This window comes from Urocitellus parryii, chromosome 4, assembly GCF_045843805.1.
Source record: "Urocitellus parryii isolate mUroPar1 chromosome 4, mUroPar1.hap1, whole genome shotgun sequence".
Taxonomy (NCBI): Eukaryota; Metazoa; Chordata; class Mammalia; order Rodentia; family Sciuridae; genus Urocitellus; species Urocitellus parryii.
The window spans coordinates 145268825-145289214 of NC_135534.1; the positions used below are offsets into that span (position 1 = coordinate 145268825).

Consider the following 20390-nt stretch of genomic DNA (forward strand, 5'->3'; position numbering starts at 1 on the left):
TATATTGATGTCTAAATATATTAAAATATGTATATGATGTCTGAGGTTAATCAGAGAGAGGTTGGCCTAGCTGAAATCAATCCTGACTTTGATATAATTTGTGTCAAACACTTGAAAAAGCTTTGTTGAGATGGACAACTTGTACATTCATCATATAAAAGCTTAAAATACTTACTCTAGTTAATCATTACCATCATTCATTCCTTGCTCATGATATGGATTCTAGAACCCCAAGCTTTCATAAATTGAATCGAGTTGTTTAGAAATCTCAGTTCAGCCAAGCATGGTGACACATGCCTATAACTGAGAGGCTGAGGTAGAATGATCACAAGTTCAAGGCCACCTTAGCAACTTAGTGAGACCCTGTCTCAAAATTAAAAAAAAAAAAAAAAAGAAGGTCTGGTGATGTAGTTCAGTGGTAAAGTACCACTGAACTACATCACCAGTCCAGTTCCCAGTACCAAAAAAAAAAAAAAATCCTCTCAGTTCATAAAGTCCTAAAATATCACACATAGTCCTCTGGGTTCATTTATCTAATAATCCATACTTTTGGAATGGAAATTGTAAATGAAGGACAGAATGCAGGCATAAATTATGAATAAAGCTAAATTCTTCTACAGAGTTATTTGGGAAGAGATTGTTCATCAGTATAATCAACAGATTTGCCTACTTGTAGGACCAATTTGACCACTTGTTATCATAGAATTCTTAGGATATAATTATCATGTACATGAGGTCAGCATCTTAAGTTTTCATACAGTTTGAACAAAAGTAGCCCATTTCTGAGGGATAACTCCCCCCTAAGTTAGGCTCTTACGAGGCTAACTTATGGGGGGAGTTAGCCCCCAGAAATCACAAATTTCACTTTTGTAGCACCAGTGTATTTTGAGGGACTTTCCCATGCGTGCTATATACTCAGGTGCCATCGTGTTTGTGGAGGGTGAAGTCAGACCCCACCAAGTTGAAGTTGGTACCACTGTTAGAGAAACCTGTTTTGCCCTTTCCTTATGGGTCTGTGTGTCTACATGGTATCACTCTTTCTGTCCCTTTTCCCAATTCATAGCTATTAGATGCCTATTCTGCGCATTGTCCTGCACTCAGACCTCATGGCAGGCATAGGGGCTACCCCAGAAATGGGAGGCCTGGGATGAGGGGTCTACATACTTGGCCTTGGAAGATGAGATCTACTTACACCAGGTGCTGGTGTAGCAATGGAAGGCGACACCACCCAGCCTAGCAGGGTGAATGGTCCAGGCATTCAGGTGCTTTAGGTCAGGAGACTCTAGTGCACACATAGGGGGATGTGTGTGAGGGAGGGTGCACACTAGTGATTCCTTCAGATGCAGAATGATATTAGAAACTCCACACGTTTATTTTTTCTTAAAAAATAAAAACATTAAGCTATAATGTTATTTAATATTCAGATTGACACCATACCGTGTGTGTATATCAGAGGGTCTGACATACCTAGGTTATCCCAGCAGGAACCTCCACCAGTATAGCACCTGATGCACATTCATCCTTATTGCCTGCTCATTCGTTTTCTACATATTGTGGAAACCATATATTTTACCAGATCAGCAGATTTTATATGATCTGATGTTATTTTTTTTTTTCCTTGCGGTGCTGGGCATTGAACCCAGTGCCTTTTCCATGCTAGGCAAGCGCGATACCTGCATCCCAGCCCCTTTTCTGATTTTTTTACTAAACGAATAACTCTAGTCCCCAGAAGGGCTTAAAAGATTCTACAAAGGAATAAAGTTTGAAATAAAAAAAATGTAAATAGAGGTAAACAATGGAAAGAATATCATCCTGTCTCTTCTCTGATTCTTTTTTTTTAATATTTTTGTTTGTTGTTTTAAAATACACATGACAGTAGAGAGTGCATTTTGATATGTTATACATATGTGGAGTGTAACATACCCTAATTAGGATCCTATTCTTGTGGTTGTACATGGTGTGGAGTTTCACAGGTGGTATATTCATATATAAACATAGAGGAGTAATATCTGATTTTTCTACTGTCTTTCCTATTCCCATCTCCTCTCTCTTCCCTTCATTCCCCTTTGTCTAATCCAAAGTACGTCTGTACTTCCCCTCCCTACCTTCCCTTGTTATGGGTTAGCATCCATATGTCAGAGAGAAAATTTGACCTTTGGTTTTTTGGACTTGTTTATTTACTTAGTACAATATTCTCCAGTTCCATCCATTTACCAGCAAATGCCATAATTTTATTCTTCTTTGTGGCTGATTACTAGTCCATTGTGTGTGTGTGTGTGTGTGTGTGTGTGTGTGTGTGTGTGTGTATCACATTTTCTTTATCCATTCATCTGTTGAAGGGCACCTAGGTTGGTTCTATAGCTTGGCTATTGTGAATTGAGCTGCTATAAACATTGATGCTGCTGCATTAATGTAGTTTGCTGATTTTAAGTCCTTTGGGCATAAGTTGAGAAATGGGATAACTGGGTCAAATGGTGGTTCCATTCCATGCTTTCTAAGGAATCTCCATAATGCTTTCCAAAGTAGTTGTATCCATTTGTAGTCCTACCAGCAACATATGAATGAATCTTTTTTCCCACATCCTCGACAACATTTATTGTTACTTGTATTCTTTTTCTGGGGGGATTTACCAGGGAATGAATTTAGGACAATCAACCATTGATCCACATCCCCAGCCCTATTCTGTATTTTATTTAGAGACAGGGTCTCACTTCTTGGCACCTGGCTTTTGCTGAGGCTGGCTTTGAACTCTCTATCTTCATGCCTCAGCCTCCTGAGCTGTTTACTTGTATTCTTGATAATTGCTATACTGACTGGAGTGAGATGGAATCCCAGTGCAGTTTCAATTTGCATTTCTCTAATTGTTAGAGATGTTAAATATTTTTTTCATATATTTGTTGGTTGATTATATTTCCTCTGTGAAGTGCCTGTTTAGTTCCTTTACTCATTTATTGATTGGGTTATTTTGAGGGGGTATTTGTGAAGTTTTTTGAGTTCTTTGTGTATTTTAGAGTGGGTTTTCAGCTGCATTGTAGGGTAATAAGGCAGGAATTTTTCAAGAATATTATGTATCATCAAATTAGCATCTTGAAATATGGATATAATATGGATATAAATCATCTGTCTCTAACATTGTCCCATGCCCTAAAAGTAACTCATCATATTTTGAGGTAAAGTTTATGGCCATCTTCTTTGAGGGAATTAAAGAGAAAATTAGTTTTGGTGATAGACTGATAGGGTGATTGGGGAAAATCTCAAAAAGAGCCCTCAAGGTACAACAGAATTTAGAAAGAAGCTTTAAGGCCAAGGACATCCTGGGCTTAGAGAAAAGTACAAAAGCAAAAAAAAAAAAAAACCAAAAAAACCTCAGAGCTGTTTGAAAAATGCAGTTGTGAAACTTATAATTATTTGATCATGTGTATCAAACAGTTGCCCTCTAATCATATGAGGGAGGAGGCTTGGGTACCTTCTTCTTCCGAGAGTAGCCATTAGATCCTAAGGAAGAGTTCAGTTCTCACAGACAGGACTCTTGCAGGACACTTGGATCCCTGTGTCCACAGTATAGTCCCACAAGTCTGCTGCTTCCCAAGCTTTTACCCTCTAGCCCTTAGCAGTAGCTGACTGGTGGGTAGGGGGTTAAGGGTTCATCCCCTAGTTTTGGATATGCCATGCCTCAGCCCTCCGCACCTTGAAACAGGATTTGGCAGCCTCCCCACATTCAGGAGGATGTGAACAAGCCAGCTGAGTGGCCTAGCAGAAAGTGAACACCAGGCAGAGCTGGGAAGCCTGAAAATCTCCTTGGTATTCCATAGTGTAGTGCTTAAAGAATGATGTCTGTTTCAAATCCTAACTGCACCATTGCATATCTGGATCACTTTGGACCTGTAGTTTAATCTCTGTGATGCTCATATTTCCTGGCTATAAAAAGTACACTAAAGGTGATTATACCATAGAGCTCTTGTATTTTGGGGGGGAGGATGGTACCTGGGGTTGAACTCAGGGGTGCTTAACCACTGAGCCACATCCCTGGCCCTTTTTATACTTTATTTTGAGACAGGGTCTTGCTAAGTTGCTTAGGGACTCGCTGAGTTGCTGAGGCTGGTTTTGAACTTGTGATCCTCTTGCCTCTGCCTCCGAAGCCACGGGATTATAGGTATGCACCATCAGGCGTGGCTCTTTATGATTTCAGTGAGAAAAGGCACATGAAGCATTTTGCACAGGACCTGGCACATGGAAAGAGCTCCATGAATATTGGCCCTTCATGTCATTTATATCTTTGTCCTTGTTAAAGTCTGAATTTGTTTAACAGTTTTTTTCATCATGATCAAATTTCATGGTGATCAAGAACTCTGGAAAAAGTAGGTTAGTGGTAATCTTTTCACAATGTATATGTATATCAAAACATCACACTGTATACCTTAGATACGTACAGTTTTTATTTGTCAGTTATAATTCAATAAGACTGAAAAAATAAAGATATTTAAAAAGAAAAAGGAGAGATGCTGAGATGCTTAAGCATACAGCGTGATCAAGTATGAAAAACACAAAGCCTGTATTAAGTTCATACTTATTTATTAAACTTGGGGATTTGGGTTTTTTTTTTTCCTGACCAAGCATGTTTGGGGTATTTTATTTGCTTTTCTTAACTGTTATGCAAAACAGCAAGCCTTTCTATAACCTGACTTGATGCATCAAAGTGAGAAGCATAAGACTATCAACCCTGGTCCCCCCCAGTCTGACAGGTTCCTTCTGAAGCAACAGTGAAATGAATATATTCTACCTCTCTTCATTTGTGACCTCTTCTTTCTGGCCCTCAGAGCTGAAAATACTCCAATCATTTTTAATCGGTTTATTAAACATTAGGCAGCTTGCTGATTACTTTTAATTACATTCTGCAGATTTCTAGGCATTAATCTGACTTTTTTATGAAAATTGCACATTTGTATTCTTGGAATTTTTTTAATAAAGAAAAATAATAATAGGAAATAAGCAAGGCAGATTTTATGCATTAGGCGCATGATAAAGTAATACAGGTGTGTGATAAAACATGGACATACGAATTTCCTTTACCTGTTTTAAATTGGATTTTGTCCTGTTTCAACAGGAAATGGCCTTTTGATGGCCATAGAGTTGTGTCCAATTGTCTATTAATTCTTCTCTTCCACCTATTGGCTTATGTTGTGTCCTTTCATTTCTTAAGAGTAGTGGTTAGTGACAGTCAACCTGGGCCTGCTGTGAAATCTCAGCTTATTTAAGGCTAGCATTAGGGATAGTCATATAGGACCAAATTAAAATGTTTTACAAAGAAAACCAGAGGCTGTTGGTCAGCCGCTCTTTTTCCTAAATTGTTCATATGAAAGGAGGTGTGGTTGGGAGTCAGAAGAAATACTAGAGATACCATATATTGAAACATTTTGAATATGAACAGTTGGGAAGCCATTCCCTCGCTCAGATACGAAACTAAGTCCAGATAGTTTAGAAAACAGCATAGCTTCTGCTATATATAAACTTTCAGGGTTCGCACTATCATATTGGTACCTTTAACAGTGAGGACCACGGTCTCCTCCAGTACCCCATCCCAGCCCTACCCTGTGAATCCAAGAAGGGGGGAAAGGTGTCCTGGTGCTTTAGGAGTGGCACCCAGATCTGGTCTCAACAATCATCTTCGAATGGCACCTTCTCCCTATTGCTCTTACCTGCTTCCTCTTCTTTCTTTAGGTTGAATATGTGATCAAGTGTGACATGTCAGCTCTGCAGAAGATTCTGTATCGCCACATGCAAGCGAAGGGGATCCTCCTCACAGACGGTTCTGAGAAAGATAAGAAGGTACGTTGAGGAAGGAAGCTGGAGTAGCTTCAGATGCTGGGCAGTGTCTTCTCATGGCTGTGGAGTATTTCTGAGAAGCATCTCTGCTCATGCTGATTTGTTAAAAAAATTACTGGGCATTTTTTGTAGCTATTGTTGCTGCCAAGAGAAATCTTCTAACCTCTGAACTATGTTGGGGCAGGAAGAAAGGAATATGTTCTTGTTACCAAAAGAGTTATCTCTACTCATGTCAATTCTTCAGAAAACACCTTCTGTCTCAGTGTTGGGTGGCATCTGAAAAGGTTTTGAAATCCAGATTTACTCCCTGGGCATCTGTTCTGTGCTCTGACTTCCAAAATCCTAGAGAGTAGATAGTCATTCAGCCATTAACTTAATGTAATGCTCTAAGATTTACTTTGCCTATAGGATAAGCTAATCATAAGATAGACATTATATATAACTCAGAAACAGCCATGTAACAACAGGAACTGTGGATCGCAAGGTGTGTATGTTATTGAGAAAACCTATGGTCTTTTGTCCTTTCTATAAGAAGCCTAGCTTTTATTGTTTTGGTGTGTGTGTGTGAGAGAGAGAGAGATTTTGGACCTAAACTGGGATTTTGACACATTCTAGGCAAGTGCTCTACCACTGACTTACACTCCTAACCCTGAAGCCTAGCTTCTAAGAATTGGAAATATCTGATCAATTAATAATTAGTTCTATTCTTTCCATTTGTTCTCAGGGGAAAGGAGGTGCAAAGACACTTATGAACACTATCATGCAGTTGAGAAAAATCTGCAATCACCCATATATGTTTCAGCACATTGAGGTAAGTTTGAGTCCTATGTTTTGATTCTGTTTGTGCTAATCCTACTAGTGCTAGTTTAAAAAATAAAATCAAGCCAGATGTGGTGGTGCGTGCTTACAATCCCAGCTGTTGAGGAGCCTGAGGCAGAAGCATGGCTAGTTGGAGGCCAGCCTGGGTAACTTCACAAGACCCCGTCTCAAAGTAAAATTTTAAAAAGACCTGGAGATTAAAAAAAAAAAAAGTCTAAAGACTCTATGTATAGAATTCAAAAGGGGATGATCTAATAGTTCTTCAGGCAGAATTAATAAATGTGAATTTCCTGGTTATGGATTCTCATTGGCACCTGAGCATCTGGAATTTTATAACCAAGAGTTTAAAGTAGCGAGGAGTGGTGTAAGCAATGGCTCATGTGTGGGTTTGAGTGAATTGCCGTGTTCCAGTGGGAGCTCTGAAATTAATGACAGCCACATCTAGTTTCTTCCAAAGGATGTCGTCAAAAATATTCAAATGATGTATTTGTAAATATTAAAGATAAAGGTGTTCTTTCGATGTTTTCTTTGTGAAAGAAACTGGCTGTAGTTTGCTACTTAGATTGATATTTTTTTCTGTCTTCTTTCTACTGTGATGATGATGTAAATTGATGCTTTTATTCTGATGCTCAGCTGTTTTTAGGGAAGAGGACATTGTCTGCCCTCTTCTCTACATGCGAACATGCTTCCAACACTGGTGGTGTTTCACTCTAGCAGGGACAATTGGCTGTAGCAGAAGAGGAGCTGCCATTGCCATATCCATTTTTTTAGTGTTGCTGAGGAAGCACCTGCTCCTGGGGGCATTGTTTGCCAGTCTAGGGCCAAGTTTCCACTGCAAATTGGGCAAGAGAGAAGAAAATCACTTCACGACTCCAGTGTCTACAGCGGTTCATTTAAAAACAATAAATAAAAGCTTCTAGAAAATTAAAACTTAATCACAGGATTTTTAAAAAAGTGTTGAAATACTTTTAATCTTGAGTATTCATTTTTACTCCTTTATTTTTGGCTCACCTGTTAGGTCAGAGTATTTATTCCCTACTCCTCCCTGTGCTACAGTCCTATCTCAACTGTGCAGGGACATTAGGAGAACTTCTTACCCTGCTGTGGCCTTCAAGTCCTTAGGAGAGATTGTCTGAGATGTACGAGAGAGGATCCATAGACACAGGGAAGAGGACCCACACATAGAGGAGAGTGTCCTTGGATAGGGAGGCTTCCACGGACACAGGGGAGAGAATCATGGACATAGGATTCTTGTGGAGCGCTTGGATTCATAGAGGATTACCCAGCACAGTTGAGACCGGACTCTAACATAAAAGGGAGGGGGCGTATTTATAGATTGAAGGAAAGTGACAATGGGAATAACAGTTTTAAAAACAATCTTACCAAGCAGCCATATATTTAGATATAGATGAAGGAGAATTCAGTGGGCATTAGTGAGTTCGTGTCCCAGGCCACCGTGTCCCTGTAACTTGGTAGAGAAAGTCACTCAAGCCTGCTTGATTTGTAATAAGAAGGGAACAATAGATTGTAGAGCCAGCAGGTAGGTGAACTTTTAAATGAGAACACAGGAAGCATCTTGGAAACTAATGTGTTAATCAGGCATAAGGTGTCAGTGAATTAGCGCTGGGTAGATATGGGGTTGGGGGTGTGGGGAAAGTCTTAATGATGAAAATGATGAGGGTCGTGTCAGGTTGACCTGTCACCTACTGTCCCATTTTTTCCTCAGAACAATTTTAAGGCATTTACTCTGATCTATAGAGGGCTTTGGGGACTTAGAAATTATGAAAATTAAGTGTCTTACTTCATTTCAGTTACCATAAAAAAATTAACCTTCAAAATGTGCTGGGCCATGTGGGGAAGGAAGGCAGATGACGTCTTCTGTCTTCAAGCTTCTGTCTGGAGTATTGGGAAGGACGAAGGGTCATAAAGGAGACCGAGCTTGGAGCAATGAGCCCTAGGGCCTGCCTGTTTATAAGTAGCTGTCAGTAAACAGATTTTGACTTGCAGTGTTTTTAACATTAAAAAAATAACTTTGAAGAGCTGATTTTTAGAAATAAGAGACCCACAGTCATTGGCTGATCTATTGGCAGTTACGGGTCTGAAGTATCCTGTGCATTTGCCTTTGTTTTGTTGCCACACAGTCCTTTGTTGATGCCACATTATTTCAGAAGCCCTGTCTCGAGATTGGTCTCACTGCCTCTCTGGGAAACTTTGAAATGGAGACATGAAAGCAGCATTTTTTAAAAGATACTGATTACCCAATCTTATCATGGTCCACTGACACATACCATCACTTTGGTTTTCCCATCCTGCTACGAGACCGGGATGGAGCCTAAGAATCTAGAAAGGAATGGCCAGATCTGGAAGTGAAAGTGTGAATCTAGAAGGGGGAAGGGATTTTGATATTGTCATCTGTGTTGGCTTTGCCACAGGGCAGTGCCCTGAGTGGCTGGAGCCTGCCAGGAATAATGAGCATATCTGAGACTAGAAACCAAAGGAAAAGATATGGTCCCCTTGGAGGAAAAGCTGGTGGCTAATGTAGAGGTGTGATGTATTTACCCCTAGATGGTCTCTGTTTCCATAAAGCAGGAATGGAGAGAGCCCAGAGCAGAGTCAAATATTTCTTCCTCTGAATCTGGAGGGAGTTCAGTAACTAAGTTCTGTCTTCTAAAAGTGGAAGCTGAACACTGAGGGTAGAGTACATTTAGGGCCTTCATTGTAAAAACAAAAGCACCGTATGGGAGAGATGTTAGGATTTCACTCAGTTAAGAACTGCATTACATAATAGCCATTATTTTTATTGGTAACTGTTTTCACATTACATTTATGTTTCCCTATTAATCCTGACTTGCTTGTGTTGTGCTCTTCCTCCAACCTAGACTCTGATCTGAGCTCCATGTGGGTGGGTCCCCAGAAACAACTGCCTGCTCCGTGCTGGGCTGGTTGATGCGCAGTGCCTGTTGCATTGACGAGCTCACGTTCTCCTCTGGGAGTCCATTTAGAGCATAACGAAAATCTGACCTCAAAGACACTGAGTTTACAGTTCAGCCTACACTGAGTATTTGCTTGTTCATTGATTATTTTGTTGCCTTTGACTATAGGAGTCCATAGGGCGTATTCACTAAAAGAGAAACCATTAGGTCAATAATATTAGTTCCATGGAACAGCACTTGCCTAGCACATGTGAGGCCTGGGTTTCATCCCTTGCACTGCAAAATAATAATAATAATAATAATAATAACAACAACAACAACAACAACAACAATAACAATATATTTAGATTTTAAAGTCATTTTCTTCTTTTCTCTCTTTTAAAGGAATCCTTTGCTGAACACCTGGGCTATTCAAATGGGGTCATCAATGGGTAAATCTTACATTTTTTTCCTTTGAAAATATAGTGTAATTGGTCCTACCTACACTACCATTTTCTATAGTGTTTTTTTTCCTTTTATGCAAATACATACTACCAGTGTCCTTGGTCCTCCTTGCTCCACCGTGGAGGGGCAGAAGTTGTTAACCAAAATGATATCAGCATTCTCTTTTACTTTACTGGCATAAATTACTACTTGCCTTGAGCAAGTGGCTATTCAAAGGACATAGATCTCATTTAATAGACTTAATAGTCTCCTAGTGTTCTAAAACGTTGCTGGAGCCTCCAAGGGTTGTCACTTCTAACTGAAAGTGTAGCTTGGGCTTGGAAGAAAATTTATCTTATTAAATTTCACGTTGATATTTAACATTCATGGGCATGAAAGGAAATGTCTCATCTGCTATAAACGTGTACGATTTTGCAGTCATTCATTCTAGAATCATCTGTATAAGAGATTTTTCATTAGCAGTGGACATTGAAGGGAATCATCCTTGCAGGGACAGACAGATGAAGACTACACTAATGGACAGCCTGTTTTGTTGGGTTTGCTCCAGAGATGATGTATTAGGATAGAGGGGTCCTTGCTGGATTCCAAGAACAGACAGGGCCACTGGGAGAATTTGGAACTGAAACCCAGGCAGAGTGACAACACTGGGGTCTCCTCCCTATTCTTGCTGCTTTCCCCTGAAACTTGTGGCCACTTCCACTCCTGCAGCTTGGACAGGGTTGCAGGGTGGAAACACGGCTAAGGGTGTGTGGCTCTGAGGGGCAGTGGTCTGTGAGGGATGAAAGCAGGAAGACAAAGGTTTGAAAATATGACTATTAAAAGCAGCATACCCAGGGACGGGGGATCCTAATTAGAATAAGATGTACTTCATGTTTGTATAAATACATCAAATTATCCTCTACTGTGTTGTAGAACTAAAAAGAACCAGAAACATAAATAAATGAAATAAATTTTAAAAACCCCCAAAACAAAAGGCAGCATACCCATTGATAGTATTGTAGACTGCATGTGCACTGGTGAGCTATTAACCCTAAAATTAAATTTTAATAGCATATAATACAGCCCTGTTGCTTAAAAAAAAAAGTTGTTTACTGTGGAGCAAAAAGGCCCTACTTTAGCTTTTCTCCATATCATGTCAACCTCTCTTGTCACTGTCCCTTCATATTTTTTACTTGCTCTGCAGCAGTGAGCCAGCACTCCTGTCCCTTTCCCAGGCCACTCTTATGCACTGTCCATGGGGACCTTGCTAAAAGTTAGACCAACCTCACTCCCCTGTTTAAAGCACATGGGTGGAGTGCGCAGAGCCCAGTGGCCAGTCCCTGTGCCCACCTCCCTTCTTTGTCCTGTCCCAGCACTTTCTCCTCACTTAGGTTTAAGCCATTATTTGTTTTACTCACCATTACTTTTTCCAGTTTCTCCGGCTGCTTTTCTGCTTAGGGCCTTTACATGTGTCTCACCTCTCCCTGGAATCTCCTCCTCTAAGCCTCCGGCCCCCATTGGTCACCTGCATGTCTTTTACCATCATTCAACTTTCAGCTAAAATGTTCTCTCCTCAGGGAGGTCACAGTGATTTGCAGACTTTTCTGTAAAGGATCAGATTGAAAAGATTTCCAGCTTTGGGGGCAATGAAGTCTCTGTCACCCTTACTCAGCCCAGCCAGTGTAGCACGAAAGCAGCCAGACAAAATAAATGAGTGAGCATGGCTATGTGTTCTGATAAAACTTTATAAAAAGAGGCAGCAGGCTAGGGCCCACCCTGGTCTGCCAAACTCTTCTCTAATCTGAAGAAGGTGTCACGCATTGGGCTGAGCCCTCTTATCATGACCCTCTACATTTCTTCATTGGACTAATCATAGTTAATAATCACCCATTTTGTTTATCTCTGTACCCATGCCCAACATTGTACTTGGTATATACTGGGTGCCCTAAATTAACCTTTTTATGCATGTAATACATAAAGACTTGGAATTGAGAGGGAAAAAGTAAAAAAGGCTAGGAACATGAAAGAGCTTCCTTTTCTTTCTAGAATCTGCCGTCATACTTAGCAGGTACAATGTACCCTTTATGGTACATTTCCTATGAATAGTATACTTTCTTTCTCCACTGAGTACTTTGTTTTAGAACTGGTATTCATTCATTCGTTCCACATTTCCTTACTGAATGTTTATTACATACAAGACACTGGGAGAACAGCAAAAAGCTACTCGATCCTTCAAGAAGACAGCAGTAATACTGTCTTCTTGTTTTGCATTTTTGGGTTCAGGGCTGAGCTGTATCGGGCCTCAGGAAAGTTTGAGCTACTTGATCGTATTCTGCCCAAATTGAGAGCGACTAATCACCGCGTGCTGCTTTTCTGCCAGATGACGTCCCTCATGACCATCATGGAGGATTACTTTGCTTTTCGGAACTTCCTTTACCTGCGTCTTGATGGTGAGTGTGTGAGGCAGTCGGCTCAGCATCCCTGCTTTCTGAAAATGAAGGGAGGAGGCACTTAGGTCCAGCCTTGGTCAAAATGCAGGAGGAGAATCAAAGTTTGTCTTTTTTTGTTTCTTTGTTTATTTTTTATGATACTAGGATTGAACCCATGTCCTTGCACATGGTAGGCTGTATCCTGAGCCCAGGTACAAGTTTTCTAGGTGGCAGTTTTTACATTCTCTACCTTTCAATAAGCTTACATCATTATGCAGTTGTTCTACATTCAAGCCAACACAAATGAATTCAGAGTCACTTATGAGTATTACAGTTACACTAAATTTTAAAAAATTTTCCTTGCTCTTAGGATCAAATGTTGCTTATGCATCATGTTGAAAATGCTGAAAATCCTTTACCTTTTCCTGAGAAGATATATTTTAAGGGAATGAAAGCTATGTCTCCTTTCTCTAGTATAGAGGTATAATGTTCATCTCCAGTTATATATATCAGTAAATTCTCTTTTTCTCAAGAGAACATACCTACGTGTCACATTGTTAGGAGATTTGACTTCATTGTTCCCTGCATTTTGCAAACTTAATCAGCATTTAGTCTGATTTCAAAAGTAAAATTGAAATACCACATCATAAACATTAGTAAGCAAATACGAATGGGAAGAAAAGATGAAATTAGTAGTTCCCTAAGTTACTTTTATGAATTTAATACTGGCTATAACATTTTAGAGATTAAAGATGTTACAGTTTTCATACTGTGGCAGGTGAGAATGTGTTCAAAGAGTGGTGAGGAGGAAACAGAGCTAATTTACAGCCAGGATGCGTTTAATCCCTGGGTACAAAGATCACAGAACTGCTAATACCTGTTTTTTTGAAAATCTAATGCAGTATTAATGTTATTGTTAAGTGAACAGGAAATTTAAAGTTTCTATTTGATTAGAAGGTATTATTTTATTTTCAATCCAATATTTTGTCTCCCTTTTGCCATTAATTAAGTATAATTGGAAATATACCAAACTGAGACTTCTCATACATTTTCTCATTTGAGTTTTTAGGTGAAATCTCTGTCTGGCCTACCTTTTGGAGTATTACTAATCTAACCATCTGGCAGACTTGATGATTTAAAAGCCCTTTAACCTCTCCCCTCCAAAGTCACTGAAAGCTGACGGATGGTTAAGTAAACATTAATTTTGAATTTATACATTCAGACGTATTATCCACAGTCTGTCTCTTTTGGCAAGACTCCTGATTGTTTTCTCTTTGACTGGTTGCTCCCCACCAGCCTCTGTCCCAGTGTGGCAAAGTGTGACACTCTTTCTTTCCACCTTTCGCTGTGCTCAGGGGAGGGCTTGATGTCCCCCTGGATTTATAGCCAGATGTCCTATATAAATATGTTTGCTACTTGTGGCCCTTCATTTGAACCTCACCTCTCAGAGGCCAGCAACCTGGGAATAATTGAATCTATCAAACTGGTAAGAAGTGATTTCCTTGAAACAATTTATTCTAATGTTTTCTTGCCAGTGTGAAAAATTCTGATAGGCTATTGGTTGCAGTCCTTGTTGTTGTTAGTAATAACTATCCTGACAGCTGATGTTTATGGAGCATCGATGACACATTGGTAATAGCAGATGCATGCTCTGCTTCATTGATTGATTTTTCTTCATCATTGATTTTCTCCACATTGAGTAGTGGATCCTTATTTATCACTATTCTTATGATTCCCATTTAACAGATGAGAAAACAAAGGTCAGATAGTGAAAACAGGGTTTAATTTGCATCTTTCTGATTCCAAATGAGCTCAGTTTTAGCATTCCCAGTGAGATAAACCCCACCTTGGAAATAGTATTGGCTTACTGAATTGATAGCATTTTAAGAATGATTATGAACTTGTTTAAAATTATTAATTTGACTAATTGAAAATGACTAGGAATTGGAGACAGAAGATAAATGAGCCACTCGCTGTTCAGACATTAGAGCTCTTATCATTCATTGAGTTGAAAGAGACAAGTAAGTTGCGTAGTGTGCTACAGATGGATGGAGACGGCTGCACAGGCCTCTTCCACTAGAAACAGCAGCCATTCATTTTGGGAGCAGAGGGTTGTTGGAGAATCAATCAATACACACAGATAAATTATTATACACCCTTCCAACTGCACACACCCACACACATACTCCATCACCAATTAGTAAAATGTCTTCAGATTTTCTTTGCTGAATTTGATATCTCAGATTGTGACTTCAGGAAAAAAAAAATCACTTGTTGACAGCTCAGCAAGGATTTTCTGCAAAGATTACGGTTGTATGAATAGGCTTAGCTACTATTTCATTCCTGTTTTTGTTTTCATTGGAAATGATTTTTGAGTGAGAGGTAGTGATACAGTTTTATCCCAGAAGATGAAATTTTCCAAAAGCAGCTGAAACTCAGTTAAAATTAGTAATCGTGAAAGTCTCTTAGTGTGTTCCTTCTGGCAAATTCCATAATTTTCTAAACACTTGCCCTTGCTATTAATCATATTCTTATAATTGGATATGTTCTACATCAGTCTAAAAGACCATGAAACTGATGCTAGTGCTGAGCAGGGTAAATTCTGTGCACCTGCAAGGAGCATTTGCCTTTGAATCTTTCTGAACAATATTGAAAAGACTGCAGATGATCAGTAAAGATCTTGACTTGGGGATCTTTAATAGAAATGAAAATCTAGCAGGACACAGTGGTGCACACCTATGATCCCAGCTACTTGGAAGGTTGAGGCAGGAGGATCAAAAGTTTGAGGCCATCCTCAGCAATTTAGTGAGACCCAGTCTGAAAAAAGAAAAAAAAAAAACAAGACCGAGAATGTGACTCAGTGATAAAGCCCACCTGATTCTGAACCTTGTAATAAGAAATGCTATAGCTTTGCATGAAGAGCATTTGAATCTTTTCTTGTTTGTTTTTATAACTTGTCAAGTTTCCAGCTATTTACACAGTTTAAATACACACCAGATATATAGTGAATCTGTTTGCCTGAGGTATCTGGCATAGAGCCTGAGAACTCCGTGACTAAGTAATTTTGACATTCTTTTTGTTTTTCAGTGCTTTGTTTTGCATTTAAAAAATCATTTTGTCCCAAGTAGGCCTATTCCCCAGTTAGTTTTATTTATATCTTCTTAACTTACTAGGTCCCAAGTTTATATTCTGCAAATATCTCAATGAGATTGACACAGCTTCATTAAAATAGATTAGAAATCATAATCTAGAACTTATGATGTGATTTATTATCATTAATAATATATCATTGATATTAATGCATATTATCACTATTCACTTATTACTTTCCTCAAAAGACTATGACTCTAAAAACAAATATTTATTTCAGAGTTACCATAAGTGATATTTGTTGCTCAATTTAAGTTTTTTAAGTGTTCCATAGATAGGATGACGGGACATAATGGGTTAATACATTAACAGATATTTTTCAGTTGATTAAAACTGTTGAACTTCTACCCTCAGAGTAGATAGATGCACAGTTTTTATATCCTGCTGTCAGAAAACAGATGTCATTACCTCTGGGAGCCCCATTCTTTCCCCATTTTTTTACTTTTGGTTTCTTTGGCTTTTTCTTCAGTTTAAGGCAGAGAGTAAATATGGGAACCATTAATCCATGTAATTAAAAAAATCATTGTAACTGGAAAGACCTTAGAGAGAAGCTTGCATGGCAAAACAGAACATGTCTTCCTCCAGCATCACCAACAAATGGTTCCCGTGGTCTCAGACAGCCAATTCTGAAAATAAAAGGGTTCCACATGTTCAAAACCTCACTCAACAGAGCAGGTTAATGCTCCTCCCCCAAATCTAAATTCCTACCATTCGTCCTAGAGGATTTCACCAGCTTCACCAAATAAGAGATCTAATTTAGGAAGTACACTGAGTCTAAAGAACTTTGCTTCATTAAATGGGGAGCAACCCCAAACTCCTTCTTTCTAATCCCCATTTGCTGTGTGTGGGGAATTGATTTTCTTCCCTTCTCAGGAGGGTACTTATTATTTTTACTGGATGTGAAAAACAGATCCCCCACGTTTGGGATCTTGACCCTCATAAGTAACTTGATTCCTTTAGCTAGTCACTTAAATGTTTTAAACCTCCAAAATAAATTGCTGGTATGTTTTCACCCTTAAAAAAAAAAAAAGAACAACATGTAGAAATAATATTTGTATAGCAGCCAGTCAGCGAGTATCATATAACATATAACATGCATATGTATTTCCCATCAGCCTAAAGCCCCTTTCAGAACCCAGCCTCTGCACTCCCTGGTGAAATGCATTCAGATGGAGTGCTGGTTGCTTGGTATTTTTGTTTTCATTTTCCCTTCCACAATGTATTTCATGAAAAGGCTGGAGAAATACATTACAAATGGATAGTATGTGAATGAATGGCCAGTTTGGAACACAAATGTGCCCTGAAGTGAGCTCCACATCCTGAGATTGGGGTTCTCTGCTCATTCACTATCCACACTCCATGGTGTGAACCACTGCAAGGGTGTACCATGTTTGATTGGTTTTAGCGTGGCATCCTTTGAACCTAATAGAGCAGAATGTTAACCTGAGATACAGACTAGGGCTTACATTTTTAAAAATATCAATGTTATTGTGGCTTCAGATACAAACATTTCATTCATATTTTATGTCTTTCCCATAGCATACTTAATAGCGAGCCAAACAGCAAAGTAGTCAAAATCAACTTTCCTTTTGTTTTTATTCTCTTGGCATAACTAAGTGTCCTTGCTTTAATGCCTGTGAGCAGAGTTGCTGTAAGCCATTGTAATAACCATTTTAGGCACATGTGTGTTTGTGGGTGGGTTTTTCTATTATTATTATTTGGTATTTTACAACCCAGAAATAAATCCAGGAAATGTTTCCATTAAGTCTTAGATTAGAGTAAGAATGTTGTAGAATTTGTTAAGCTGCAAGGGTGCCCAGTCAGAAATGTTTAAACAATCTTTCCTTTTTTATTTTTTTTAATTGCAAAATGTTCAGAGTTCCTTTCAAAAGGACAAAAACCCTGGTGATTACCTCACCAACTGGTAGAAGTCTGGATGAAAGTCTCAAGGAAACAGGCCTTTTTGTCTAGTTCTCTGCCATTTTCAGACAGGAGTTAATTGGCAAATTTATTTTTCTTATCCCCTCAGGCACCACCAAGTCTGAAGATCGTGCTGCTTTGCTGAAGAAATTCAATGAACCTGGGTCCCAGTATTTCATTTTCTTGCTGAGCACACGCGCTGGAGGCCTGGGCTTAAATCTTCAGGCAGCTGATACGGTGGTCATCTTTGACAGCGACTGGAATCCTCATCAGGTGGGCAGATCTGACTCGGGAGCCCAGGCCTCTCTCTGGAGAGAAGCTGAAAGATTATCAGTTTCATCATTCACATTTATGGGACAGAGCAAATTTCTAAACGACTAGGCCATTTCTCCAAAGGAGAAATAGCCCAGCCAATTATTATGGCTCTTTCCTTATCTCCCCCGGAGCATAGATATTGGGTTGTCATACACAGGCCTTTGAAGAGCTCAAGATTGGGTTGGAAAAACTGAGTTCCTGCTAAATTTTAATCCCATCTCCCGGGATTGCCATTTGAGCAAATTACATCTGGTGAAGGATAAATCAAAAATGTTCCACTATACTCAGTAGTAGAATGTGAGCTTAGCATGCAAGAGGTCCTGATTTTGCTTTCCAGCACCAAAAAAAGAAAGAAAGAAAGAAAGAAAGAAGGAAAGAAAGAAAGAAAGAAAACTCAATAATAGCAACTGACACTAGATTTACTCTGTGCCAACCTCCCTTCATGTGCATTGCCTCGCTCAGTTTTCTAAACTACCCTACAATATAGTTAACATTAGTATTTGCATCTTTTACAGTCAAGGAAGCTGAGTTCCAGGCAAGTTAAGTAACCTCCTCAAGGCCAATTAGTATATGATAATTAATCTTATATTTTGTGTATTTTGTTTAAAATATCATCATGGAAAAAATATCCTATGAGTGAAGTGTGGTGGTGCATGCCCTTAATCCCAGTGACTCAAGAGGCTGAGGAAGAAGGATCACAAGTTCAAGGCCAGCCTGGGAAATTTATACCTGTCTCCAAATAAAAGACAAAAAAGACTGGGGATGTAGTTAAGCACCCCTGAATTTAGTACCCAATACCAAATATCTATGTGTGTGTGTGTGTGTGTGTATAGTATATAAAGTGTGTGTATATATATATATATAAATATATGTGTATATATAATGTGTGTATATGTGAATATATATTTTCATATTCTATGGAACATCTGTCATTGTAAAGTCTTTTTACCAGGTAAGTTTGGAGTTATCTTTTTAAAGAAATATTTAGATGGATTTTAAAAAATACATATTGAATGCATCCTTTGTGATGCTGGAGTCCGACATTGCCATGGGAGGTGATGTATCTGCCTGTAAGATCATGGACATAATGAAATGCAGCCCTCGCATAGGAATTCTACAACTTCTACATTGACCTCACCCAGGTTCCTCACTGAGCTGTGCCTCCTCTCCAGTAACACTGACCATCTCACTGGCTTCTCTGAAGGTTGAGCAAAAAGACTTAGAGCATTTGTTTTGGGCAAGAAGTAGAGTTCAGGATGCATTTTAAGAATATGCCTACTTCCTGTTTCCTACTGCCCCACCCCCAAGTTTCCTATTCAGTGCTCTAGGTGCTTCCTTGTAAAGCTCCTGGGAGATGCTGAGAGGCTCACACACCTTCTTGAGTTGGGCACTGTACATGCTCTGCAGTCATTCTCTATAGATGAAAAAATTCACATAGAATGACCACTGCAATGTTCTGACCTTGAAAAGCATGGGGAGCCACCAGCAGTCTGTTCCAAGTCTTCAGGAAACATATGTATTTTGATATTCCACGTTGTATCCCAGAGCGCAGAGAGAATTCACATTCACTTGAGAGATCTGCAGTTTCCCTCTTTACAATTTTGCATTCAGTATTTGTTCTGTAAGCACAGGTGCAGTTCCTGTCATGTGGTCCCTAGGGAAAAGTAATATGTGATCCCTTTGCTCCAGGAGTTTCAATCTGCTTGGACATTTAGATTACTCCACTTGCTGGTACCTTTGCCTTTATTGCTGACCATCTGAAGATGAATGGAGAGTTTGCTGTCTTTTGTCTTTGATCTGATTTTCTCAGATGTTCATCTTCACTGGCACAGTGTCAAATCTAAGGGCCAAAGGAAATCTCTCTTTCTGGAAATGCTGATTTCCCATGGAAAAGAATGCTGAGACATCTGTGCCCTCTTCTGCTCCCTCCCTCCTCACAACTTTCCTTCTCTGTTGCAAACTTTGAGGGCACAACTTTTCTGACCAGTAGCTAAAGGGAGACCTCCAGAACCAAAGTTAAATTGCCTGGGGACTTGAAGTGTTCTCTTGTAACTATATGTGAGCTAAAATTTTGGCAGCAAAAAAAAAAAGACCCCAAATTTTCTCTGCCCTAATTGACCATGAGTTCCTCGAACTGAGCTGTGTACCTCTGTCTGTTTTTGCATCTACCGTAGGTGGGTTCACTTCCACCTGATTCAATAATCTAGGCTGACCCAGTTTTGCCTGTTTGTCATTCAAACATGGCCATTAGGTTGGGCAAACTTTTGTTTTCAGAAATGAGTGATCTCAGAGTGATCTGGATGAGTACTGAGCTTTCACTGAAAATATAAGGGAACTAACTTTTTATTAAGCTACAACTCTTCCAGAAACTGCTAGGCACTCTGCACACCTTCCTCCTGGTAATACTTTGCACCTAAAGAAACTAGATTGCTCAAGAGCACAGAGCCCCCGAGCCCCCCTGCATCTATGCCAATACTTGTTTCACAGCCCCAAAATGAACACAGTAACCACCCTGGTTTCAGCATGCATGACTTTTCTGTAAGTTTTCTCTATTACATTGAATCAAAATTAAGGCAAA

General features: G+C 39.4%; 1 protein-coding gene across 11 annotated transcripts in view; it reads left to right on the plus strand.

Moving 5' to 3' along the window:
- Positions 1-20390, plus strand: part of Smarca2 (SWI/SNF related BAF chromatin remodeling complex subunit ATPase 2) — a 164947-nt gene that overhangs the window by 75013 nt on the left and 69544 nt on the right. For all 11 annotated transcript variants that reach the window (XM_026406458.2, XM_026406466.2, XM_026406461.2 and 8 more), the window contains 5 exons: positions 5719-5826; positions 6548-6634; positions 9960-10006; positions 12282-12448; positions 17607-17770. In XM_026406458.2, coding sequence (XP_026262243.2) covers positions 5719-5826; positions 6548-6634; positions 9960-10006; positions 12282-12448; positions 17607-17770 — 573 coding nt within the window. The remainder of the gene's footprint in view (positions 1-5718; positions 5827-6547; positions 6635-9959; positions 10007-12281; positions 12449-17606; positions 17771-20390) is intronic.